Raw genomic sequence first — 26,421 nt, forward strand, 5'->3', positions numbered from 1 at the left:
TGCCATGGGTCTAAGAGCTAACCCACCCCAAATTGTAGTCTTGAAAATAACTTTAAGATGCACAAAACAAACAAACAAACAAGAGGTTAGAGGAGAGGCTGAGGGAAAGACAGGCTGTAAGGGATGACTTTCTTTTCCTTTCTGGAGGTGGTGCACACAGCACACTTGGAACAGTCTCTGCCAGCACACTTGGTCTTACGGTCTTCTGGTTGGGGGAGGCGTCTTCACCTGGGCCAGCTGAAGCTGCCCAGGCACTATTTATCCCCTTCTGTATATTAGTCAGGCAGCTTCAGCTGACTCAGGCTGGGCAATTGGGGTGGGGAGGGAGCTTCCCTGCAACTTTAGTGCAACTGCACAGCTCCCTGCAGAATTGTATAGCCCCCACCCCTTGTTCTTCTGGCCTCTTCCACCTCCCACAACAGTCCAAATGAAATAAGAGTCTGGTGCTCAACACCCACCTCGAAATACAGGCTTATTCCAAAAGTCTTTCCTCCTCTGCAGCAAATGTTGTTCAAAGTTTTTGCAGTTTCTCCTCAGCACTCCTTCTCCAACAGCACCTGCAGCACTGTCAGCTGTACCTCGTTGATGCACTTTGGAGTCTCAATTAGGAAGCAGCCAACCCCCGTGCTGTACCTGGCCTGGGAGTGTTTGGGACAGTGTAGAGGGAGCTTTACTCCGTATCTAACCCAGTGCTGTACGTGTCCTGGGAGTGTTTGATGGGGACAGTGTAGAGGGAGCTTTACTCTGTATCTAACCCCGTGCTGTACCTGTCCTGGGTGTGTTTGATGGGACAGTGTAGAGGGAGCTTTACTCTGTATCTAACCCCGTTTTTTTTTTTTCGTTTTTTTTTCCTGGGAGTGTTTGATGGGGACAGTGTAGAGGGAGCTTTACTCTGTATCTAACCCTGTGCTGTACCTGTCCTGGGAGTGTTTGATGGGGACAGTGTAGAGGGAGCTTTACTGGATATAACCCATGATGTACTTTGCTCTGTCGAGCCCCATTTTCAATTCCACTAAACTAAAGGTACCAAAGATTTCATTATGTTGGAACTGACACAAAAGAACAGCAGCTGAGATTCGTAGGAATTGTGGAGAAGCCACAGTGATGTTAGTAAAATCCACCGCTCTGGCAACAGGACACTATCTGCTTACATTCCAGATTCATGCAAATATTATTTCTATTGTTTACTCCTGTTAAACTTTTGATGCTGGGATACTGAGATAATCACATCTGGAGATGGTGATCAGTGATTGAGCTCTGCATGAAGTTCCCCGACAAATCCACAAGGCAGCTCCAGCAGCCTCTCTGTGCAATGTTTGGAGGTGTAAGGATCGGGACAGGGATTGGCAGTGACAGCTGTTTGCTTTTACAGATCTGCAGCTTGATGCGAGGTGGAATTGCGGAACGTGGTGGAGTCAGAGTGGGTCACCGTATCATCGAGATCAATGGGCAGAGTGTTGTGGCTACTGCTCATGAAAAGATTGTTCAGGCTCTGTCTAACTCAGTGGGTGAGGTAAGATCCCTTGATGCAAAGAGCTTCTCTCAACATTAAAATTTCACGAACATGTACAGATAATAATCAAAAAGGCCAATGTAATGCTGGTCTTCATATCTAGAGGACTAGAATACACTGGGGTAGAACTCGTGCTCTATCTATATGAGGCCCTGGTTGGACTGCACCTGGAGAACTGTGATCAGTTCCAGGTACCACACCTCAGGAAGGATATATTGGCCTTGGAGGGAGTGCAGGCTGAATTTACCAGATTGATACCTGGACTCAAGGGCTAAATTAGGTGGCGAGATTATATAACCTAGGATTGTATGTCCTGGAATTTAGGTTAAGTCGAAGGAAGCCATTCAGCCCATTGAGTCCATGCTGGCTCTCTAGAGCAATCCAGTCAATCCTATTTCCCAGCTCTATCCCCATAGCCCTGCAAGTTTATTTCCCTCAACTTAATAAAATTCTTTGAGGAAGTGACAAAGTTGATTGATGAGGGAAGGGCTGTAGATGTCATATACATGGACTTCAGTAAGGCGTTTGATAAGGTTCCCCATGGTAGGCTGATGGAGAAAGTGAAGTTGCATGGGGTCCAGGGTGTACTAGCTAGATGGATAAAGAACTGGCTGGGCAACAGGAGACGTGTGACTAGTGGTGTTCCACAGGGATCCGTGCTGGGACCACTGTTGTTTGTGATATACATAAATGATTTGGAGGAAAGTATAGGTGGTCTGATTAGCAAGTTTGCAGACGACACTAAGATTGGTGGAGTAGCAGATAGTGAAGGGGACTGTCAGAGAATACAGCAGAATATAGATAGATTGGAGAGTTGGGCAGAGAAATGGCAGATGGAGTTCAATCAGGGCAAATGCGAGGTGATGCATTTTGGAAGATCCAATTCAAGAGTGAACTATACAGTAAATGGACAAGTCCTGGGGAAAATTGATGTACAGGTCCATTGTTCCCTGAAGGTGGCAACGCAGGTCAATAGAGTGGTCAAGAAGGCATACGGCATGCTTTCCTTCATCGGACGGGGTATTGAGTACAAGGGTTGGCAGGTCATGTTACAGTTGTATAGGACTTTGGTTCGGCCACATTTGGAATACTGCGTGCAGTTCTGGTCGCCACATTACCAAAAGGATGTGGATGCTTTGGAGAGGGTGCAGAGGAGGTTCACCAGGATGTTGCCTGGTATGGAGGGCGCTAGCTATGAAGAGAGGTTGAGTAGATTAGGATTATTTTCATTAGAAAGACGGAGGTTGAGGGGGGACCTGATTGAGGTGTACAAAATCATGACGGGTATCGACAGGGTGGATAGCAAGAAGCTTTTTCCCAGAGTGGGGGATTCAATTACTAGGGGTCACGAGTTCAAAGTGAGAGGGGAAAAGTTTAGGGGGGATATGCGTGGAAAGTTCTTTACGCAGAGGGTGGTGGGTGCCTGGAACGCATTGCCAGCAGAGGTGGTAGACGCGGGCACGATAGCGTCTTTTAAGATGTATCTAGACAGATACATGAATGGGCAGGAAGCAAAGAGATACAGACCCTTAGAAAATAGGTGACATGTTTAGATAGAGGATCTGGATCGGCGCAGGCATGGAGGGCCGAAGGGCCTGTTCCTGTGCTGTAATTTTCTTTGTTCTTTGTTCAAGTGCCCATCCAGCTTCCTTTAGAAATCTTTCATTGTCTCTGCTTCCACCACCCTCATGAGCAGCAAGTTCCAGGCCATTACCACTCGCTGCGTAAAAAAGTTCTTCCTTACATTTTACATTAATGCAGATTTTAATCTACATACACACTAGAAAAATCAGATGGGAAAAGGTAGCCTAGATGAGGAGTTCATAGAATGTTTTCAGGATAGTTTCTTGGAACAATACGTTCTGGAGCCAACAAGAGAGCAAGCTATACTGGACCTGGTATTGTGCAACAAGAGATCGGATTAATTAATGACTTCATAGTGAAGGCACTCCTAGGCAACAGCAATCCTAATATGATTGAATTTTACACTCAGTCTGAGGGAGAAAAGAGTAGGTCCAAGACTAGTATTTTAAACTTAAATAAGGCCAATTATGAGGGCATGAAAGCAGAGCTAGCTAAAGTGAACTGGCAAATTAGGTTAAGGGATAGGTCACGAGAGATGCAGCATCAGACATTTAAGGCGATATTTCAGAATACACAGAATAGATACATTCCAACGAGAGAGAAATAATCCAAGGGTAGGTTCCACCATCCGTGGTTTGGGCGGCGCAGTGGTTAGCACCGCAGCCTCACAGCTCCAGGGACCCGGGTTCGATTCTGGGTACTGCCTGTGCGGAGTTTGCAAGTTCTCCCTGTGTCTGCGTGGGTTTCCTCCGGGTGCTCCGGTTTCCTCCCACATGCCAAAGACTTGCAGGTTGATAGGTTAATTGGCCATTATAAATTGCCCCTAGTATAGGTAGGTGGTAGGGAAATATATAGGGACAGGTGGGGATGTGATAGGAATATGGGATTAGTGTAGGATTAGTATAAATGGGTGGTTGATGGTCGGCACAGACTCGGTGGGCCGAAGGGCCTGTTTCAGTGCTGTATCTCTAAACTAAACAGTTAAAGATAGTATCAAACTTAAAGCAAAAGCCTATAATTGCACAAAGGTGGGAGGCAGGTCAGAAAATTAGAATTAGAACATTACAGCGCAGTACAGGCCCTTCGGCCCTCGATGTTGCGCCGACCTGTGAAACCATCTGACCTACACTATTCCATTTTCATCCATATGTCTATCCAATGACCACTTAAATGCCCTTAAAGTTGGCGAATCTACTACTGCTGCAGGCAGGGCGTTCCACGCCCTTACTACTCTCTGAGTAAAGAAACTACCTCTCACATGTGTCCTATATCTATCACCCCTCAACTTGAAGCTATGTCCCCTCGTGTTTGCCATCACCATCCGAGGAAAAAGACGCTCACTATCCACCCTATCTAACCCTCTGATTATCTTATATGTCTCTATTAAGTCACCTCTCCTCCTCCTTCTCTCCAACGAAAACAACCCCAAGTCCCTCAGCCTTTCCTCGTAAGACCTTCCCTCCATACCAGGCAACATCCTAGTAAATCTCCTCTGCACCCTTTCCATAGCTTCCACATCCTTCCTATAATGCGGTGACCAGAACTGCACGCAATACTCCAGGTGCGGTCTCACCAGAGTTTTGTACAGCTGCAGCATGACCTCGTGGCTCCGAAACTCGATCCCCCTACTAATAAAAGCTAACACACCATATGCCTTCTTAACAGCCCTATTAACCTGGGTAGCAACCTTCAGGGATTTATGCACCTGGACACCAAGATCTCTCTGTTCATCTACACTACCAAGAATCTTCCCATTAGCCCAGTACTCTGCATTCCTGTTACTCCTTCCAAAGTGAATCACCTCGCACTTTTCCGCATTAAACTCCATTTGCCATCTCTCAGCCCAGCTCTGCAGCCTATCTATGTCCCTCTGTAACCTACAACATCCTTCGGCCCTATCCACAACTCCACCGACCTTAGTGTCATCTGCAAATTTACTAACCCACCCTTCTACACCCTCTTCCAGGTCATTTATAAAAATGACAAACAGCAGTGGCCCCAAAACAGATCCTTGCTGTACACCACTAGTAACTAAACTCCAGGATGAACATTTGCCATCAACCACCACCCTCTGTCTTCTTTCAGCTAGCCAATTTCTGATCCAAAGCTCTAAATCACCTTCAACCCCATACTTCCGTATTTTCTGCAATAGCCTACCGTGGGGAACCTTATCAAACGCCTTACTGAAATCCATATACACCACATCCACTGCTTTACCCTCATCCACCTGTTTGGTCACCTTCTCGAAAAACTCAATAGGTTTGTGAGGCACGACCTACCCGTCACAAAACCGTGCTGACTATCGCTAATGAACTTATTCTTTTCAAGATGATTATAAATCCTGTCTCTTATAACCTTTTCCAACATTTTACCCACAACCGAAGTAAGGCTCACAGGTCTATAATTACCAGGGCTGTCTCTACTCCCCTTCTTGAACAAGGGGACAACATTTGCTATCCTCCAGTCTTCCGGCACTATCCCTGTCAACAATGACGACATAAAGATCAAGGACAAAGGCTCTGCAATCTCCTCCCTAGCTTCCCAGAGAATCCTAGGATAAATCCCATCTGGCCCAGGGGACTTATCTATTTTCACACTTTCCAAAATTGATAACACCTCCTCCTTGTGAACCTCAATCCCATCGAGCCTAGTAGCCTGAATCTCAGTATTCTCAACAACATTTTCTTTCTCTACTGTAAATACTGACGCAAAATATTCATTTAACACTTCCCCTATCTCCTCTGATTCCACACACAACTTCCCACTACTATCCTTGATTGGCCCTATTCTAACTCTAGTCATTCTTTTATTCCTGATATACCTATAGAAAGCCTTAGGGTTTTCCCTGATACTATCCACCAATGACTTCTCGTGTCCTCTCCTTGCTCTTCTTAGCTCTCCCTTTAGATCCTTCCTGGCTAGCTTGTAGCTCTCAAGCGCCCTAACTGAGCCTTCACGTCTCATCCTAACATAAGCCTTCTTCTTCCTCTTGACAAGCGCTTCAACTTCTTTAGTAAACCACGGCTCCCTCGCTCGACAACTTCCTCCCTGCCTCACAGGTACATACTTATCAAGGACACACAGTAGCTGCTCCTTGAATAAGCTCCACATTTCGATTGTTCCCATCCCCTGCAGTTTCCTTCCCCATCCTACGCATCCTAAATCTTGCCTAATCGCATCATAATTTCCTTTCTCCCAGCTATAATTTTTGCCCTGCGGTATATACCTGTCCCTGCCCATCACTAAGGTAAACCTAACCAAATTGTGTTCACTATCACCAAAGTGCTCACCTACATCTAAATCTAACACCTGGCCGGGTTCATTTCCCAGTACCAAATCCAATGTGGCATCGCCCCTGGTTGGCCTGTCTACATACTGTGTCAGAAAACCCTCCTGCACACACTGGACAAAAACTGACCCATCTAAAGTACTCGAACTATAGTATTTCCAGTCGATATTTGGAAAGTTAAAGTCCCCCATAACAACTACCCTGTTACTCTCGCCCCTGTCGAGAATCATCTTCGCTATCCTTTCCTCTACATCTCTGGAACTATTCGGAGGTCTATAAAAGACTCCCAACAGGGTAACCTCACCTCTCCTGTTTCTAACCTCGGCCCATACTACCTCAGTAGAAGAGTCCTCAAATGTCCTTTCTGTCGCTGTAATACTCTCCTTGATTAACAATGCCACACCCCCCCCTCTTTTACCATCTTCTCTGTTCTTACTGAAACATCTAAATCCCGGAATCTGCAACATCCATTCCTGCCCCTGCTCTACCCATGTCTCTGAAATGGCCACAACATCGAGATCCCAGGTACCAACCCATGCTGCAAGCTCACCCACCTTATTCCGGATGCTCCTGGCGTTGAAATAGACACACTTTAAACCAGGTTAAAGCTGAGCAAATTGTTGGAGCTGCAGGCTGACAAGTCCCCAGGCACTAATGGACGTCATCCTAGGGTCTTAAAAGAAGTGGCCAGTGAGGTAGTTGATGTGTTGGTTTTAATTTTCCAAAATTCCCTAGATTCAGGGAAGGTTCCATTAGATTGGAAAATAGCCAATGTAACTCCTTTATTCAAAAAGGGAGGGAGACAGAAAGCAGGAAACTACAGGCCAGTTAGCTTAACGTGCGTCTGAGGGAAAATATTAAAAGCTATTATTAAAGAAGTTATAGCAGGGCAATTAGAAAAATTCAAGGTAATCAGGCAGAGTCAACATGGTTTTGTGAAAGGGAAATCATGTTTAACCAATTTATTGGAGATCTTTGAAGTAACACGTCCTGTGGATAAAGGGGAACCGGTGGATGTACTGTAGTTAGATTTCCAGAAGGCAATTGATGAGGTGCCACATTGATGGGTACTGCAGAAAATAGAAGCTCATGGTGCAGGGGTAAACATATTGGCATGGATAGAAGATTGGTTAGCTAACAGGAAACAGAGTAGGCATAAATGGGTCATTTTCTGGTTGGCAAGATGTAATGAGTGGTGTGCCGCTGGCATCAACTTTTTACAATTTATATAAATAGTGTAGGTCAGATGGTTTCACAGGTCGGCGCAACATTGAGGGCCGAAGGACCTGTACTGCGCTGTAATGTTCTAATTCTAATTCTAAAATGACTTAGATGAAGGGACTGAAGGTCTGGTTGCTAAATTTGCTGATGACACAAAGATAGGTAGGGATAAGTTGTGAAGAGGACATAAAGAGGCTGCAAAGGGATATAGATCAGTTAAGTGAGTGGGCAAAGATCTGGCAAATGGAGTATAATATGGGAAAATGTGAAATTGTCCACTTTCGCAGAAAGAATAAAAAGAAGCATATTATTTAAATGGTGAGAGACTGCAGAGCTCTGAGATGCAGAGGGATCTGGGTGTCCTAGCGCATGAATCACAAAAGGTTAGTATACAGGTACAGCAAGTAACTAAGAAAGCAAATAGAATGTTATTGTTTATTGCGAGGGGAATTGAATACAAGCATAGGGAGGTTATGCTACATTAAATAGGGCATTGGTGAGACCACATCTGGAGTACTGTGTACAGTATTGATCTCCTTATTTAAGGAAGGATGTAAATGTATTGGAAGCAGTTCAGAGAAGGTTTACTGGACTAATACCTGGAATGAGGGTGTTGTCTTTATGAGGAAAGATTGGACAGGCTAGGCTTGTATCCGCTGGAGTTCAGAAGAGTAAGAACGAATTGATTGAAACATATAAGATCCTGAAGGGTCCTGACAAAGTCGATGTGGAAAGGATGTTTCCCTTTTTGGGAGAATCTAGAACTAGGGGTCACTGTTTAAAAATAAGGGGTCACCCACTTAAGACAGTTGAGGAGAATTTTTTCTCTCTGAGGTTCATGAGTCTTTGGAATTCTCTTCGTCAAAAGGCAGTGGAAGCAGAGTCTTTAAATATTTTTAAGGCAGAGGTAGATAGATTCTTGATAAGCAAGGGAGTGGAAGGTTATTGGGGGTAGGTGGAAATGTGGAGTTGAGTTTACAATCAGATCAGCCATGATCTTGTTGAATGGCGGAGCAAGCTCGAGGGGGCCTGCTCCTAATTTGTATGTTCGTAGCTCACATCTCCCTTGAATCTCTTGCCCAAAACCTTACATCTGTGACTCCTGGTCCTTGTACGATCAGCTAACAGGAACAGCTTTGCTTTATCTACCTTACGTATACCTGATATAATCTTGTACAAGAGTCATATAGTCATTTACAGCACAGAAGGAGGCCATTTGGCCCATCAAGACCATGCCGGCTCTCCACGGAGCTATGCAGTCAATCCCAGTCCCTGGCTTGATCCCTGTAGCCCTGCAAGTCTATATCTCTCAGGTGGCCATCCAGCATTTTCTTGAAGTCAGTGATTGTCTCCGCTTCCACTACCCTTGTGGGCAGTGAGTTCCAGGTCATTAGCACCTGCTGTGTAATAAAGTGCTTCCTCATATTCCCCTGTATCTTTTGCTCAAAACCTCAGATCTGTGTCCCCTAGACCTTGTAACATTTGTTAATGGGAACAGTTTTCCCTTGTCCAACTTATCTAACCCTGTCGTAATCTTGTATGCTACTATTATATCTCCCCTCAATTTCCTTTGTTATAAGGAGAACAAACCCAGCTTTTCCAACCTAACCTTGCAACTGAAATCCTCCATCCCTGGAACCATTCTGGTAAATCTCCTCTGCACCTTCTCAAGGGCCCTCACATTCTTCCTAAAGTGTAGTGACCAGAACTGGATGCAATACTCCAGTTGGGGCCTAACCAGAGCTTTATGAAGTTTCAGCGTAACTTCCCTGCTTTCGTATGCTATGCCTCTATTTATGAAGCCCAAGATCCCATATACTTACTAACCACACTCTCAGTATGTCCTGCCACCTTCAAAGATCAATGCACATGCACCTCCAGGTCCCTCTGTTCCTGCACACTCTTTAGAACTGTGCAGTAAGTATATATTGCCTCTCCTTATTCCTTCTGCCAAAATGCATCACCTCACCCTTTCAGTATTAAATTCCATCTGCCACCTCTCTGCCCACTGCACTAGCCTATCTATGTCCTACTGCAGGCAGTTCATATCATCCTCACTGTTTGCCACACCTCCAAGTTTCCAAATTTGATGACATAGACAAATTTCGAAATTCTTTTCTGTATTCCAAGATCCAAGTCATTTACAGATAGCAAAGAAAAAGCAGTGGTCCCAGCACTGACCCTTGGGGAACACCACTGTCTAACATCCTCCCCTCAATCTCCTTTGCTCCAAGAACAACCCCAGCTTTTTCAACATCACCTTGTAACTAAAATCCTTTGTTTCTGGAACCATTCTGGTAAATCGCCTCTTAAAATACTGAGTTCTGTTCAGTGTGATCATTGCATCTTCCTTGACAAGTCAGCTATTTACACTCTATATTAATGACTTGGATGAAGAGATAGAGAGTAATGTATCTAAGTTTGCTGATGATGCAAAGCTCGGTGGAAAGGTAAGCTGCGGGGAGGATGTAGAGAGGCTGCAAAGAAACAGGTTAAGTGAGTGGCAAATGATGGTAAATGGAGTATAATGTAGGGAAGTGTGAAGTTGTTCATTTTGGTTGTAAAAATAGAAAAGCAGAATATTTTTTTAAAAGGTGTGAAACTGTTAAGTATTGATGTTCAGAGAGACTTGGGGGGGGTACTCGTACAAGGAATGCACAAAGTTAACATGCAGGTGCAGTAGGCTATTAGGAAGGCAGATGGCATTTTGGCATTTATTGCAAGGGGATTGGAGTACAGAAATAAAGAAGTCTTGCTAAAATTGTACAGGGCTTTTGTGAGACTGCACCTGGAATACCGTGTGCAGTTTTAGTCTCCACATTTAAGAAAGCATACACTTGCATTGGAGGCAATGCAGCGAAGGTTCACTAAATTGGTTCCTGTAATGAAGGAGTTGTCCTATGATAGGCTGAGTAAATTGGGCCTATATTCTCTGGAGTTTAGGAGGATGAGAGGCGACCTAATTGAGACATGCAAGATTCTGAAAGGACTTGATAGGGGAGAAGCTGAGAGATTGTTCTCATTGGTCAGGGAATCTAGAACACGGGGACACAGTCTCAGGATAAGGGGACGATCATTTAGGACTGAGATGAGGAGAAATTACTTCACTCAAAGGGTTGTGAATCTTTGGAATTCTCTACCCCAGAGGGTTGTGGATGCTCCATCATTGAATACATTTAAGGCTGGGATAGTTAGATTTTTGGTCTCGCAGGGAATCAAGGGATATGAGGAATGGGCAGCAAAGTGGAATTGAAGTCAAAGATCAGCCATGATCGTTTTGAATGGCGGAGCAAGCTCGATGGGCCTTATGGTCTACTTCTCCTATTTCTTGGGTGTTCTTGTGACAACACTTAATCTCTGAATGACCCAAGGTTCTGTTTACTCATTAGACATTATAGTTAAGGAGAGACAGTTTTATCTTACGGGTGGAAGATCCTGAATTAGGTGACAGAACATTCCTGTCATTACCAAGTAAATCATCTGACATATCATGAACAACGTTACAGAAGATCCATTCATGTTTAAACTGCACATCGGCTAGCTCAAGCTGTCAGCCGCGCCCCCCCCCCCCCCACCCCCAAATCACCTGTTGCACTCCATTAATAATAGTTATACATGCTTTTCAGAAAGTTGTAATTTTTAACTGCTGAATTTTCAATCATCTTAGATCCACATGAAGACGATGCCAGCAGCCATGTTTAGACTCCTGACTGGACAAGAAACACCATTATACATCTAACTGTGTGAAGAAACAGGTCCATCTGGTCAATGGACAGGAGCCTCCAGCAGATCAGCTGAAGATTCTGTGCTGGGAAGAGATGATCGGTGGGATGAAGACAGAGTGACAGTGCCTCCCAAATCGTGTGTGTGCATATGCATGTCTTGTCTGTCTCTGGTTGTGCGTGTGTCTGTATGTGTGAGGAGTGTGTGCGTCTGCGTCTCAGTGGGTGTCTGTTTGTCTTTGGGTGTGTATCTGTGTGTGTGTATATCAGAGTGTCTCTGGGTATGTCTGTGAGAGTATGTTTTTTTCTGCTCTGTCACTCCCCACTGGACTCTGCGCCATTTCCATTGAGGGAATAAACGGTTCCTGGCCTGTGGTGGAAAATAACAAGATATTTTGCATTTTATAAAAGTTTGAACCAAGTTCTTTCAAAGGTTAGTGACAAAGACAATGTCACTTCCATGTGATATTGGTGTGCAATAAATAATTAAATGTCCAGTGCTGAATGGGAGATAAAGATGACCATTGAGTCACAGTCTGTTACCATTAGTAATGAGTATACAGGTAATACTCTAACAGCGCAGCTCACAGTGTTGTTCACTGCTCTGAACTTTCTTTCCAGTGTTTTCTTTGTGTATTTAGCCCAGTTGGAATGTAACAGATTAGTTGTTATCACTGATGGCCAACGGTTGCTGGCCTGTGTTTGTGCTTGTGCAGCATGTATTGTGTTGCTGGTGAGTGAGCTGTTACTATTAGAGTCTTTGTATTTGTATCTTGAAATGCTGTACCTATCATTAGAGCCTAAATGTTAGTTTGTCATTTTCCCTTCATGTTACTCCAGTTGGAGCTGAGCCAGTACAGCAGCAGATCCTGCGATCAATGTTTTCTTGGCTGTTGCATGAAACTGCAGCTAGAATAACAGAATGTGAAATAAAAAGCGTGAGCAGCTGTGGATCACAGGAGAAAACAATGGGGAAAATCTAGAATGGTTCTTTTTTTAAAAAAAATTCCGTTTTCTTCCGGAAGAGGCCGAGCCTTGACCTGGGAGTAGGTGTGGTACAAACACAAGGGGAGAGTGGGGAGGCACAAGCTAATTTAATTCAAACCAATTTAAAAGGAAAATACAGAAAAATAAGTAATTTAATATTTTTGTCAGACTCTCATACACCTGATGTTTAGTTTTAGCCTCCCTGGATTCTGTACTTGGACTGGTGGTTTGATGATGCTGAACATCGAGCATCCAAAACCAAATTATGGCCTGGACTCCCTCACATCAAACCTTGTTTCTTTTTATTTACCGTCAGGTGGACATCTGGAGGACACTTTATATTTTATACTTTTTTTTGCAATGTTAAAATATATTAATATTTAACAGAACTTGCAACTTAGTAGAACAGCAATATTGCTCAATAGTTCAGCAGTGAATCACAATTGTTATGCTGGTATGTTCTATTTGAGATTTTGGACACTTTCACAATCGTCAGTCGGTGAGCACTACATGTTACTGGGTTACAGCCCCACAGCTCTGGCCACACAATGAAAGGATGAAGTAGCAGAGAGCAGATACAGGCGATTTGGGTATCATACCTGGATCACCGGAACCATAATCTATTTTCTCTTCTGGAGCTGATGTGTTAAATGCAGCAAGTTTTGGCACACAAACAAAATCACAGGCACAAATGTTGAAACTTTTCATCATGCAGTTTGAAGAGAATAATATGTTAAGTGCAGGGCTGCTGGTAACGGTTTAATAGCAAATCCACCGCAGGCTGCCCTACCCACTTTATTTTATTTGTGTCATGGGATGTGAGCGTCATTGACAAGGTCAGCATTTGTTGCCCGTTTCTAATTGCCCTTGAGAAGGTGGTGGTGAGCTGCTGCCTTGAATTGCTGCAGTCCATCTGGTGTAGGTACACCCACAGTGCTGTTATGGAGGGAGTTCCAGGATTTTGATCCAGTGACAGAGAAGGAACAGTGATATATTTCCAAGTCAGGATGGTGTGTGTGTGGTTGGGAAAGGAACTTGCAGGTGGTGTTTCCATGCATCTGCTGCCCTTGTCATTCTATGTGGAGAGGTCGTGGGTTTGGAAGGTGCTGTTGAAGGAGGTGTGGTGAGTTGCTGCAGTGCATCTTGCTTGAGGTACACAAAGCTGCCACTGTGCATCGGTGGTGCTGGAGGGGTGGGGGAGTGAATGTTGAAGGTGGGGAATGGGTGCCAATCAGACTACTTTGTCCTGGATGGTGTCGAGCTTCCTGAATGTTGGAGTTGCAAAGATCCAGGCAAGTGGAAAGCATTCCACACACTCCTGACCTGTGTTTGTAGATGGTGGACAGGTTTTTGGGGACTGAGAAGGTAGGTTACTCGCCGCAGCATTTCCAGTATCTGACCTGCTGTTGTAACTGCCCCCCCCCCCCCCCCAGGATGTTGATAATGGGGAAAATTCAGTGATGGTAATGGTATTGAATGGCAAGGGGAAATGGTTAGATTCTCTCTTGTCGGAGATTGTCATTGCGTGACACTTGTGTAGCACGAATATTACTTGCCACTTATCAGCCCAAGCCGGAATGTTGTCTAGGTCTTGCTGCATATGGACACGGAGTTGCGAATGGTACTGAACATTGTACGATCTCACATCTCTATGTAAATACTCCATGACAATTGAAGAACACATTTGTTGGGTTGCTGGGAGATCCTGGAAAGTGTCACTAGTTCCACCATTTTATTAGTCAACAAAGCTGCTGAATGATGGTGGAGCAAGTGGAACCCTGGCACGATGGAGGTTATCGTGTTAGTCAGTAACATAGTACTATCAGCAGAATCAGCTTAGCCCACATCCTTAGTCTAGAACCAGTCAGCAGTAATAGATTATAAATATTTCTACAAGTGGTCTGAGGTATGTCTGTAGATAATGGGCAGATAATCCAGTTTTCACAGTCATACAGATAGTTTTGAAAAGCCAGGTCTCTTCTGCCAAGAGGATCGTCGAATGTTCATCTGTGGAAAATTTGATTCCCAGCTCTGTGCTTGAGGGCTGGCCAATCTGTCCACTCCTTCCCCTGCCTATGTCCTGTTAATGTTAAATGGCACAATTCACAGCAGGCTTTACAGAATGGTCTCTCTGCACCCACCTATCAAACTATGTGGCCGCTCATGTTGGAATCTGTGCCCCATTCGGAGAGTCTCAACTGAGGCTAAGGGGGAGCTGAGATCACCACAGCTCTGAAGGTGCAGGTCTTCTTGTAACCACAATGGTGGCACATTCATTGGATGTTGAGAATTGGTCATCACCTGATGGGAATAAGGAGATGCATCAAAGTGACTTAAACATCATCAGAGGTCCCAAGTCCAACATTCCACCTTATCCTTAGGGGACTCCACAACCCCATGAAGGAGCAGCAACAGTCCTCTGTTCTGAGGGGCTCAACTATAAACAGCAAACCTTTCCTGATCATTGCGGAGAAAAGGATTAAATTATCACACCAAAAACTAACAATAGCAAGGCATGACCCCGATTGATGCTGGATAGAGGAGGTTCACCTACCTGGTCAATGACATTGGCACTGTAAATAGCCTCCTCCATGTGCCGCTCATCTGACTTGATGACAGACCTGATGTTATTGACCACATGTTGTACCTCAGGAGCAAGGTTGCAGTTTGAATGCTGCAAGAATTTAGCCACCAATATTTTTGTGTCCTTGTAGGTTTTCAGGTCAACGAGAGAGTACGGTCGCTCCCTGGAGATTTCTCTCAGTGCTCGGTGCTTTTGTTGCACATCCACCTGCCCTGTGTTGCTCTGCTGTTTGATAGTCTGGAAACGTTTGGCAAAACAACTGGAAGCAAGAGGGTGAGGGTCGAGATAAGGAGCTAGGAACAAAAACAAACAATACGTAAACCAAAGCTTCCAGGGCCAGAAGCAAGAGCATTTTGTAGACAGTTCACCTGCAAATAATAACCCTGGGTTAACAAAGTCATTGCCCGAGACAGAAGAATACTTTTGGACATCAGAAGCCATGGTGAAAGATTTCATACTAATCATGAGTTATTCCCTCTTTGTGACAAGGCTGATAATCACTCAGTTCTGGACCCTCTGCATCCCCAAATACCCAGCCTGTGCCCCCCCCACCCCACCCCTCCCTCCTGCTGCTACCAACATGCTTGGAGAATTATTCTTGGCTTGGAGTATGCAGGCCCAAGTTGGACTTCCTCAAAAATGTCACCAGTCTTGTCTTTGCCACCCCCTCATATATGGGAGGGATAAGGCTGAAACATTAATGATTGGATTAGGTTAGCAGCCTGGTGGGTGCCCATAACGACACCTCTTTCCCCACTTACCCCCACCTCCGGTCACATAGTCAACTTGGACAGAATGATAAATCATTCCCCAACTATCTGAGATTCAATATGGAATTCAAGGGAGGGAAATGTCCTACTGACACACTCATAAGAAGCCTCACACTCTGCAGTATATGTCTGGCACCTACTCCCATCCACCTACCCATAGGTTCCCCCCACCCACCACCAGTGGCCATCATTGAGTAGCTCCCAAGCAAAAAGTCCAAACAGTACAGCTCATCTTGCTATGTAGCAGCTGCCATTGATGTGAAGGGTTCACATCCTGGGCCAGGAATTCACAATCACACCTGACCTCACCTTCCTCCGCCCCCGCTCCTGGCCTTTCCCTGCCGTCACCCCACCCCGCTGCTATCAAAAAACAGCAGAGATTGTCATCCTGGAGAGAGAGATCTACTTACCCTTGTGTCAAACAAAGCATATTATTGCACAATTATTAAATACACGTATTCTGGGCATCACACTTTAGGAAGGATGTTAAGGAGAGGGTGGAGAAGAGATTTACTAGAATGGGAACAGAAATGAGGGCCTTCAGTTACGTGGAGAAGTTGGAAACAGTTTCTCCTTATTTACTCTATCAAAACTATTCATGATTTTGAACAGCTGTTAAATCAGCCCTTTTACTGCTCGACGAAGAACAATCCTGGCTCTTGCAGACAGCCAACCCGTCTGTGCTGTATTATTCGAGGATTCAGTTTAACCTCGGTGGTGGGCAAGCTTCTAGAAACAATAATTCGGGACTTGGTCACTTGGGGAAATGCGGGCTATTTAAGGAAAGCCAGGATAGATTTGTGAAGGGAAAGCGTGTTTAATAGCTTGCTGGAGTTTTTTTGATAAGTTAACAAAGAAGTTTGATGAGGATAATGCTGTTGATGTGGTGTACATGGACTTACAAAAGGCATTTGATAAAGTGCCACACAGACTTGTGAGCAAATTTATAGTTCTTGGAATAAAAGGGACAGTAGCAACATGGATACGAAATTAGCTGAGTGACAGGAAACAGAGAGTTGTGGTTAATGGATGTTTTTCCGACTGGAGGAAGGTTTGTAGTGGAGGTCCCCAGGGATCGGTGTTGGGACCCTTGTTCTTCCTGATATATACTAATGACCTAGACCTTGCTGTACAGGGCACAATTTCAAAATTTGCAGATGATACGAAACTTGGAAGCATTGTGAACTGTGAGGAGGATAGTGTAGAACTTCAAAACGACATAGGTTAGTGCAATGGCCAGACATGTGACAGATGAAATTTAATGCAGAGAAGTGTGAAGTGATTCATTTTGGTAGGAAGAACACGGTGAGACATTATAAAAAAAGGGTACAATAATAAAGAGGGACCTGGGTGTATCTGTGCGTAAATTATTGAAGGTGGCAGGACAGGTTGAGAGAGCAGTGAATAAAGCATACAGCATCCTAGGCTTCACTAATAGGGGCATAGAGTACAAACGCAAGGAAGTTATGTTAACCTTGTACAAAATACTGGTTCGGCAAATGTGAAGGCATTAGAGCGAGTGCAGAAAAGATTCATGAGAATGGTTCCAGGGATGAGGAACTTCAGTTATGTGGATAGATTGGAGATGGTGGGACTGTTTTCCTTGGAGAAGAGAAGATTGAGAGAAAATTTGATAGAGGTATTCAAAATCATGGACAGAGTAGATAGACAGAAACTGTTCCCACTGGTGGAAGGATTGAGAATAAGAGGGCACAGATTTAAGGTGATTGGCAAAAGAAGCAATAGCAACATGAAGAAAAACTTTCACACAGTGAATGGTTAGGGTCTGGAGTGCACTGCCTGAGAGTGTGGTGGAGGCAGGTTCAGTGAGTGTTCAGGATCTGGAATGCACTGTCTGAGAGTGTAGTGGAGGCAGGTTCAGTGAGTGTTTAGGATCTGGAATGCACTGTCTGAGAGTGTAGTGGAGGCAGGTTCAGTGAGTGTTTAGGATCTGGAATGCACTGCCTGAGAGTGTGGTGGAGGCAGGTTCAGTGAGTGTTTAGGATCTGGAATGCACTGTCTGAGAGTGTAGTGGAGGCAGGTTCAGTGAGTGTTTAGGATCTGGAATGCACTGCCTGAGAGTGTGGTGGAGGCAGGTTCAGTCAGTGTTTAGGATCTGGAACGCACTGTCTGAGAGTGTGGTGGAGGCAGGTTCAGTGAGTGTTTAGGATCTGGAATGCACTGTCTGAGAGTGGTGGAGGCAGGTTCAATTGAGGCATTCAAGAGGGAATTGCAGTATTATCTGAAAAGGAAGAATGTGTAGGGCTACAGGGAGAAGGCAGGGGAGTGGCACTAGGTAAATTGCTCCTTCGCAGAGCCAGCGCAGACATGACGGGTTGAGCGGCCTCCTTTTGTGCTGTAACAATTCTGTGATTCTATTAGGGGTGCTATGTAAAGCAAGATGGAGACAGGCTTCACATTGAGAGTTTGGATGCTTATCTGTGTTGTATGAAGCCTGTGATCCAGGCACCTCTAATTGCTATGCATTGCACAGGTTAGATTAGATTAGAGATACAGCACTGAAACAGGCCCTTCGGCCCACCGAATCTGTGCCGAACATCAACCACCCATTTATACTAATCCTACACTAATCCCATATTCCTACCAAACATCCCCACCTGTCCCTATATTTCCCTACCACCTACCTATACTAGTGACAATTTATAATGGCCAATTTACCTATCAACCTGCAAGTCTTTTGGCTTGTGGGAGGAAACCGGAGCACCCGGAGAAAACCCACGCAGACACAGGGAGAACTTGCAAACTCCACACAGGCAGTACCCGGAATCGAACCTGGGTCCCTGGAGCTGTGAGGCTGCGGTGCTAACCACTGCGCCACTAGGTTGTACAGACACTTCTCACCTCGACCATCAAAGAAAAGTCAAACATTAATGAACATGTATATAATCCAACACAAGAAATGCTGGAATCACTCAGCAGGTCTGGCAGCATCTGTGGAAAGAGAAGCAGAGTTAACGTTTCGGGTCAGTGACCCTTCTTCGGAACTGACAAATATTAGAAAAGTCACAGATTATAAACAAGTGAGGTGGGGGTGGGGCAAGAGATAACAAAGGAGAAGGTGCAGATTGGACCAGGCCACATAGCTGACCAAAAGGTCACGGAGAAAAGGCAAACAATATGTTAATGGTGTGTTGAAAGACAAAGCATTCGTACAGATTAGGTGTGAAGGATTTCCCCGGTTTTTTTTGGTTTTTTTTTCCCCCCAGCATGACATAATTCACTCTATACGCATAAAATTTCCATACATATATATGTTCTGACCTGATCAGTAAATGCAGCCCTTGCTGATCCTGCCTATGGCAGCCTGGCAGGGCAGCATTGTCCTGCAGTAGTGCAGGGTTGCACTGGGGTGTGTGTCAGGTTATTGGGGGTAGGGTACTAAGTCAGGGATGTTTTACATTGTGGAGTTGATTGTGACTGACTGTGGGATTGTGTAAATTGGGTGATAGAGAGGCAGCAGCCATTTTTACATCTCTCCCGATTTTTTATATGCATCCAATGGAGGTGTTTTAGACGATTCAAGGATTTGATAGAATAAGTAGGGACAAACTATTTCCTTTGGTGGGGGGAGGCCAGAACAAGGGGCACAAACTTGAAATTAAAGCTAGACCACTCGGTGATGTCAGAAAGCACTTCACACAATGGAAATCTAGAACTCTCCCCAAAAAGCTGTTGCGGCAATTGGAACTTACACAACTGAGATTGGTATTTTGGTTGAGTAAGGGTCTTAGGGATATGGAGTAGAGCGGGGGGGGGAGGGGAATGGAGTTAAGATACAGATCAGCTAGGATCTAACTGAATGGTGGAATATGCTTAAGCGTCTGAAAGTCTCCTCCTGTTCCTAAGCTGCACTTGGCACAGGTTAATGAGAGGAGGGAAGGGGAGATTTTCACAGTGTATGGAGAGACATTTTGTGTAGCTTTGATTTCCCCTCAATACTACAATAATCAAAAACTTTAAGGGATTCTGGTTCTGTCTGGAGATCTGGTTCAATCAGCTGGAACTGGGATTGGAACTGAAGTGTGAATCACAGAACTCTCTCCTACAGAATCATTTTTAAAAGCTAGATGTTCACCTTCTGCAGAAGTACAGGTGGCAGGATCGCTGCTGGATCGAATTATTCTGTTTCCTCCACGCCTCCTCCGAGCTGGCTGCCTGATTCGGTCAAATACGGTGGCAGACGGGGACTGCCTGAAGACTCCACAGCACATTTTAATTTGTTTGAGTGATGAAGAGTGTGCCTGGGCTGGTGTTTGGGGCTTTCTCCCCACAGTGCTGGCACTCAGTGCTGGACACTCTGACTGTCTGTGCTCTCGCCAGTCCACAGACCCCTGCAATGGAGCTGGTGAACTGCTTCCCTCCTCACGGGAGCTCTCTGAGTGGGTCCTGTGTCTCCACCAGACATCAGCCTCCAAACTGGTGCAACCATGGTCTGTGGCAGGTACAGCACCGTCTGCAGAGTGCACAGATTCCAGAACTTCAAGTGAGCAGTAGTCCTCAGATGAGCAACTGCTTTCTGAGGCATCAGCAAGTTCACACACTGTCAGTGAGGCATTGTCCACAGACACTGTAAAGGAAACAGAATATTTAAACACACACATCTCAAGAATTGAATGCTCCCTCCCTCCTGATCCCTGCATTAGTGCACTGACAACTCTCGGGCACCTCGCACATGTGGCCATTCATCTGGTGGGATTGCAGGCAGTCAGGTTCTGTAAGCTATTTAACCATGGACGAATTACAGCCACATCAGATCCAGATCTACACATACAGTATGTCCAGGAGCAGGAACCCTGTCTGATGGTCACCTGACTTGTCTGGGGCACTGAGGCTAACACTTGGCCAGGCTGAGATCAGCTAACAGCACATTCAGGGGTTGAGAGCTGGCACTGGGCCATCTTTGAAACCCAATGGGTTCCGTTACTCCCAAGTCATAAGACAAGGACCAGACACATCATGGAACTCTCAGGGAACAAAGCAGCTGCTCAAGAAACTCTACTGCCACCACATTAGTTAACCTTTGGTGTAAACATAATGTTTGTGGTATGTGTTATGTCTGCCACAGTCCTGCTCCAAAACTCAGTTGTCCTCAATTTCTCCTAACTCCTTACACACTTTCCCTCCACCGAGTTGTCTTTACTTTGGAGCTGCTTCCCAGCCAAACAGCAATTTTAAAAAAAAAATCAATCTCACCTTTAACGCAGCTTAACCAGGCAGTTGTCAGCTCTCATACCTTGTGTACTGCAGGCAGCCGAGGTATTCCTCTCATACAGACTGGAACTGGAGCTCCGCGAAGGCTCCGAGCACTGGTGATCCAGCATGCTTACCTGAATGATGAAACACAAGTGGTGAGTCTCTGAGCATTGAGTGCTTCACCACATGACCGAATAGCCAGTACCAACTGACTCATTCAATGCCACCTGGGCATAGTTTCAGTTTTATTCAAAGGAGAGGCAGCTCATACATGAGAGGGATTGCCACACTGGAAAGAGGAGGATTTGTAAACAAACAGCACAGAGGGAAATATGCCTTAAGGATATCTGTGTCACCACAGGCTCTCCTCCTTCTCCCCCTAAATACCATCCATCACCTCACCCCTAAAAATCAACATCTTTTTCCACTTGAAGCTTTGCCCCAGGTGGTCACTTAGCAATCGGGAGCAGCCGAGTCATAAAAGCTTCAGTCACAGGGTCAGGCTCTGGGCCAAGTGCTGGCAAATGGGAATGGGTAGACAGGTCAGGTGTCTTTAATGCATCGGTGCAGACTCGATGGGCCGAAGGGCCTCTTCTGCACTGTATTATTCTGTGATTCTGTTCATAACATTCAAGGCTCGGCTGTACTGCCCCTCAAGGCTGGGTAGCCTACCAACATTCAGTGTCTAGACGCTCACATGGAGAATGGTCACTTGGGTGAGGTGTCAAGAGAGCAGCTGGTTCCCATGAAAACCTTTTCCCAGCAAGATTCAGTTGGGGTGGGTGGGGGGCGGATGGAGGGAAAATGGTTAAAAAAGAACAGCTGTCAGCATTCTTGGCTTGGCCGTAGGATTTCACGTGTCAGCAGGCACCCTGCTACACCCGCCCCCTCACTGTACTCACTGCACCTGCCTGGGGCAGAAATACAGCAAGTTGTGGCAGTATAGCTCCAGACCACCACCACTATCCCTTGTCACACCTGCTCACTCTAAACTGACCACCACATGGCGATCTTGTGCTTACAGACTTTTCCTGTGTGGGAGTTGAGTCTCCACCTCTCCACCTGTTGGGCTACTAAAGGAAGGTGCTTGCTTGGCTCTCAAGATATTGAACTTGGCTTTTTACAGTACGCCAAACCTCAAATCCAAAAAGATGGAGTAAAATTTAAAAAGGGCTGACGTCAAACAATGCCAGCCATATCACATCGGTTGTTAATGCATAGATCAGGTCAAAAGCTTCACAATCAGCAGTGCTCATGTTAAGAGAGTATTAAGGTTATTGAAATGTGAGGGTGGGGGGTGGGTGCTCAGCCTAATCTTATCCCTCATGTGGGAGGGGTGCTGGATAATGGGAAGGAAAGGCTAATTCTGTTCCTCCCTAGCACAGGGCACCAGGTCCAGCTCCAGTATCTGACAGATCAGCTAACAGTACAGACTTGGTCAAGATCCCAGGACTTTGCCAATCTTGTTTGATTTTCTAAGCTGGGCCATTGAGGGAGTTGCACCCTCATTTTCTGGTTGTTCAGTAACTGTGGAGACTGTAATTACAGAGAAAGGAGCAGATAGGAACTTTGTGTTCAGTGAAATGCACACATTACAGACACTCAGGAATTGAAGGTTTTCTTACTTAATGCACCAGTCACCCGTCTAGAGTGACCTTTACTCTGAAGTTATACTGACTTTTTTTTTGATTCTTTCATGGGATGTGGCAAGACCAGCATTTGTTGCCCATCCTTAATTGCCTTTGACAACTGAGGGCAGTTAAGAGTCAACCACATTTCTGTGGTCTGGAGTCACACGACTGGATAAGGAGGGTAGATTTCCTTCCATAAAGGACAGTAGTGAACCAGATGGTTTTTATAACAATTGATGGTAATTTCATGGCACCATTACAGAGATTAGCTTTCCATTTCAGATTTCTTTTTATTAATTAATTGAATTTAGGGCGGCACAGTGGCGCAGTGGTTAGCACCGCAGCCTCACAGTTCCAGCGACCCGGGTTCAATTCTGGGTACTGCCTGTGCGGAGTTTGCAAGTTCTCCCTGTGACAGTGTGGGTTTCCTCCGGGTGCTTCGGTTTCCTCCCACAGCCAAAGACTTGCAGGTTGATAGGTAAATTGGCCATTATAAATTGCCCCTAGTGTAGGTAGGTGGTAGGGGAACTGTGGGGATGTGGTAGAGAATATGGGATTAATGTAAGATTAGTATAAATGGGTGGTTGATGGTCGGCACAGACTCTGTGGGCCGAACGGCCTGTTTCAGTGCTGTATCTCTAAATAAATAAATAAATTCCATTACCTGCCTGGTGGGATTTGAACTGCTGGCCCAGGGCATTAGCCTGGGCCTCTGGATTACTAGTTCAGTGACATTACCATGATGCCACCGACTCCCCTTACTTCCTGTCGGCGGCTTTTTTAAAAAAATAAATCACAGCCCGCCAAAAAAACCCCGAAGCTGTCTGAAGTTCAGAAACGGCTGTTCCCGACGTCAGCGCCTGTTAGCAATGAAACTGACTTGCGATTGTTTTTACAAAGCTGGTCTGGAAGAAGCCAATCAGAAATTTCTCATTTCTGAAATGCATCAGCGGGACAGATGGAAATCTTTGGCAGGCCAGATCCTGGCCCACGGGCCGTATGTTTGACAACCTTGCTTTATGCGGAGTCAAACACTGATAACTGCACAACCAGCGCAGTGGGAAATGATGTCCTTTAATCATGATTTCTGTAAGTTCAGTTTGGGCAGCTTCTTGAGCTGGCCAGTTTCAGCCACTGCCACAAGCCAGTGGAAGTTGGTTTAATATCACAGCAATAACACAGCCTGAGCCTGGGCTCACGGTTCACTCTCACCTGACTAGTAGAAGTTTGTCCGACCACAGCCTCATACGGGGGCGGTAGCTCTGCAGGATAGAGGGAGCTGGGGCTGTTAATGGCAACACTGTACATGGCGCTGAAGGGAGAGTGGGGGAAGTCCAGGTGCAAGCCTCTGAAAAATAATAATAAAGGCTGTGAGCCTTTATCGAGCTCCTCACATCACACAACGTCTCACTAGAAGCTGATAGGGACACAGTGCTGGACATGAAGGAACTTACTGGGCATGTTGCAGAGATGGGAGGTAGCAAAATGAAGTAATCCATGCCCGCATGCAGCAAGACCTAAAAGTGGCAATGGAGATAGCGGAGGGGCTTGCCATAATCTTCCAATCTTCCCTGGATATGGGGGAGGTGCCAGAGGATTGGAGAGTGGAAAATGTGACACCATGATTTAAGAAAGGGTATAGGGACAGCCCTAGCAACTACAGGCCAGTTAATTTAACATCAATGATCAGTAAGGTTTTACAAACAATAATCAGGGAAAATATCAACGGACACTTAGAGAAATTCAAGTTAATTAAGGATAGCCAGCATGGATCTGTAAAAGGCAGATCATGCCTAATCTAATGGAATTTTTTGATGCAGCAACAGAGAAGGTTGAAGGGAATGCAGTGGATGTTGTTTATATTGATTTTAAGAAAGCATTTGATAAGGTGCCATATAAAAGGCTGGATAACAAAATTGAGGCTCATGGCAGGTTCAGTGTCCAATAGGATAAAAAATTGTCTTAAGGACAGAAAACAGCGAGTCATCGTAAATGCTAAATTAAGGGCAAAATACTGCAGATGCTGGAACTCTGAAATGAGAACAGAAAGTGCCGGAAATACTCAGCAGGTCGAGCAGCATCTGTGTGGAGAGAAACAGAGCTCACGTTTCAGGTCTGTGACCCTCCATCTTTCCTCCCCCCTGACCAGCGGACCCATTCACCCATCTCCAGTACTCTCCCTCTACCTGGACCCCTCCCTCTGGCCTCTTATCACTCTTGATCTTTTCATTGAAAACTGTCAGCGTGACATCAGCCGTCTTCATTTTTCTGCCCCCCTCACTCTAACCTCTCTCCCTCTGAACTTGCTGCACTCAGTTTTCTCAATCTAACCTGATATTGTGATCAAACCTGCTGACAAGGGTGATGCTGTTGTTGTCTGGCGTACCGACCTCTACCTTGCAGGGGCTGAGTACCAACTCTCAGACACTTCTTCCTACCTCCCCCTGGACCATGACCCCACCACCGAACATCAAGCCACTGTCTCCAGGACTGTCACTGATTCATTTCCTCTGGAGACCTTCCCTCTACGGCTTCCAACCTCAGTCTCACAAACCCAAACAGACCGCTTCTATCTTCTTCCCAAAATCCACAAACAGGACTGTCCTGAGAGACCCTTCGTTTCAGCCTGTTCCTGCCCCACAGAACTTATTTTTTCCTACCTTGCCTCTATTTTTTCTCCCTTGGTCTAGTCTCTTCCCACCTACATCTGGAACTCTTCTGATGCCCCACATCATTTCGACAGTTTCCAGTTTCCTGGCCCTAACCGCCTCCCCCTCACTGTGGACGTCCAATCTCTCTACTCCTCCATCCCCCACCAGGACGGTTTAAAGGCTCTCCACTTCTTTGAACAGAGGCCCAACCAGTCCCCAACCACCACCACCCTCCTCCGCCTGGTTCTCACATTGAACAACTTCTCCTTCAACTCCGCTCACTTCCTTCAAATAAAAGGTGTTGCTATGGGAACCCACATGGGTCCTAGTTATGCCCGTCTTTTTGTGGGGTATGTCGAACATTCCTTGTACCAGTCTTACTCAGGCCCCCTTCCCCCAACTCTTTTTCCGGTACATGAATGACTGTATTGGTGCCGTTTCCTGCTCCCTCCCCGAACTGGAAAATGTCATCAACTTTGCCACCTTCACATGGTCTATCACCAACACTTGCCTGCCCTTTCTCGACTTCTCTGTCTCCATCTCTGAGGATAGGCTGTCTACTTGTATTTATTATAAGCCCTCCAACTCCAACGGCTACCTCGACTACACCTCTTCACACCCTGCCTCCTGTAAGGACTCCATTCCATTCTCCCAGTTTCTCCGTCTCCGACGCATCTGTTCTGATGATGCTACCGTCCAGAACAGCGGTTCTGATATGTCTTTTTCCTCAACCGAGGATTCCCCCGCACTGTGGTTGACAGGGTCCTCAACTGTGTCCGACCGATTTCCCGCACTTCTGTCCTTACCCCTTCCCCTCCCTCCCAGAACTGCGACAGAGTTCCTCTTGTCCTCACTTTTCACTCCACCAGCCTCCACATCTGCCATTTCCGCCACCTCCAGCATGATGCCACCACCAAGCATATCTTTCCTCCCTCTCCCTGTCAGTATTCCGAAGGGATTGTTCCCTCCGTGACACCCTGGTCCACACCTCCATCACCTCGACCCTTTCCCAAAGCACCTTCCCATTCAATCGTAGGAGGAATAATACCTGCCATTTTACCTCCTCTCTTTTCACCATCTAAGGCCCCAAACACTGTATTTGCTGATCACAGTGCAGTGTCTACAGATTGGGTGACCACTTTGCAGAACACCTCCACTCGGTCTGTAAGCATGATCCTGAGCTTCTGGTTGCTTGCCCATTTTAATTCACCACCTTGTTTTCATGCCCACATTTCTGTCCTCCGCCTGCTGTAGT

At 45.7% G+C, this 26,421-nt stretch overlaps 2 protein-coding genes across 15 annotated transcripts in view; one reads left to right on the forward strand and one right to left on the reverse strand.

Moving 5' to 3' along the window:
• Positions 1 to 12,286, forward strand: part of apba2b (amyloid beta (A4) precursor protein-binding, family A, member 2b) — a 106,735-nt gene extending 94,449 nt beyond the window's left edge. For all 8 annotated transcript variants that reach the window (XM_068015672.1, XM_068015664.1, XM_068015671.1 and 5 more), the window contains 2 exons: positions 1,373 to 1,513; positions 11,275 to 12,286. In XM_068015672.1, coding sequence (XP_067871773.1) covers positions 1,373 to 1,513; positions 11,275 to 11,346 — 213 coding nt within the window. In that variant the 3' untranslated portion in view covers positions 11,347 to 12,286. The remainder of the gene's footprint in view (positions 1 to 1,372; positions 1,514 to 11,274) is intronic.
• Positions 12,287 to 12,408: 122 nt separating this feature from the next.
• Positions 12,409 to 26,421, reverse strand: part of fam189a1 (family with sequence similarity 189 member A1) — a 117,295-nt gene continuing 103,282 nt past the window's right edge. For all 7 annotated transcript variants that reach the window (XM_068015673.1, XM_068015676.1, XM_068015675.1 and 4 more), the window contains 5 exons: positions 23,728 to 23,863; positions 20,925 to 21,018; positions 19,767 to 20,258; positions 14,871 to 15,193; positions 12,409 to 14,617 (listed from right to left, as the gene is read on the reverse strand). In XM_068015673.1, the coding sequence (XP_067871774.1) occupies positions 14,432 to 14,617; positions 14,871 to 15,193; positions 19,767 to 20,258; positions 20,925 to 21,018; positions 23,728 to 23,863 (1,231 nt within the window). In that variant the 3' untranslated portion in view covers positions 12,409 to 14,431. The remainder of the gene's footprint in view (positions 14,618 to 14,870; positions 15,194 to 19,766; positions 20,259 to 20,924; positions 21,019 to 23,727; positions 23,864 to 26,421) is intronic.

The sequence above is a fragment of the Heterodontus francisci genome, chromosome 35 (assembly GCF_036365525.1).
Source record: "Heterodontus francisci isolate sHetFra1 chromosome 35, sHetFra1.hap1, whole genome shotgun sequence".
Lineage (NCBI taxonomy): Eukaryota > Metazoa > Chordata > Chondrichthyes > Heterodontiformes > Heterodontidae > Heterodontus > Heterodontus francisci.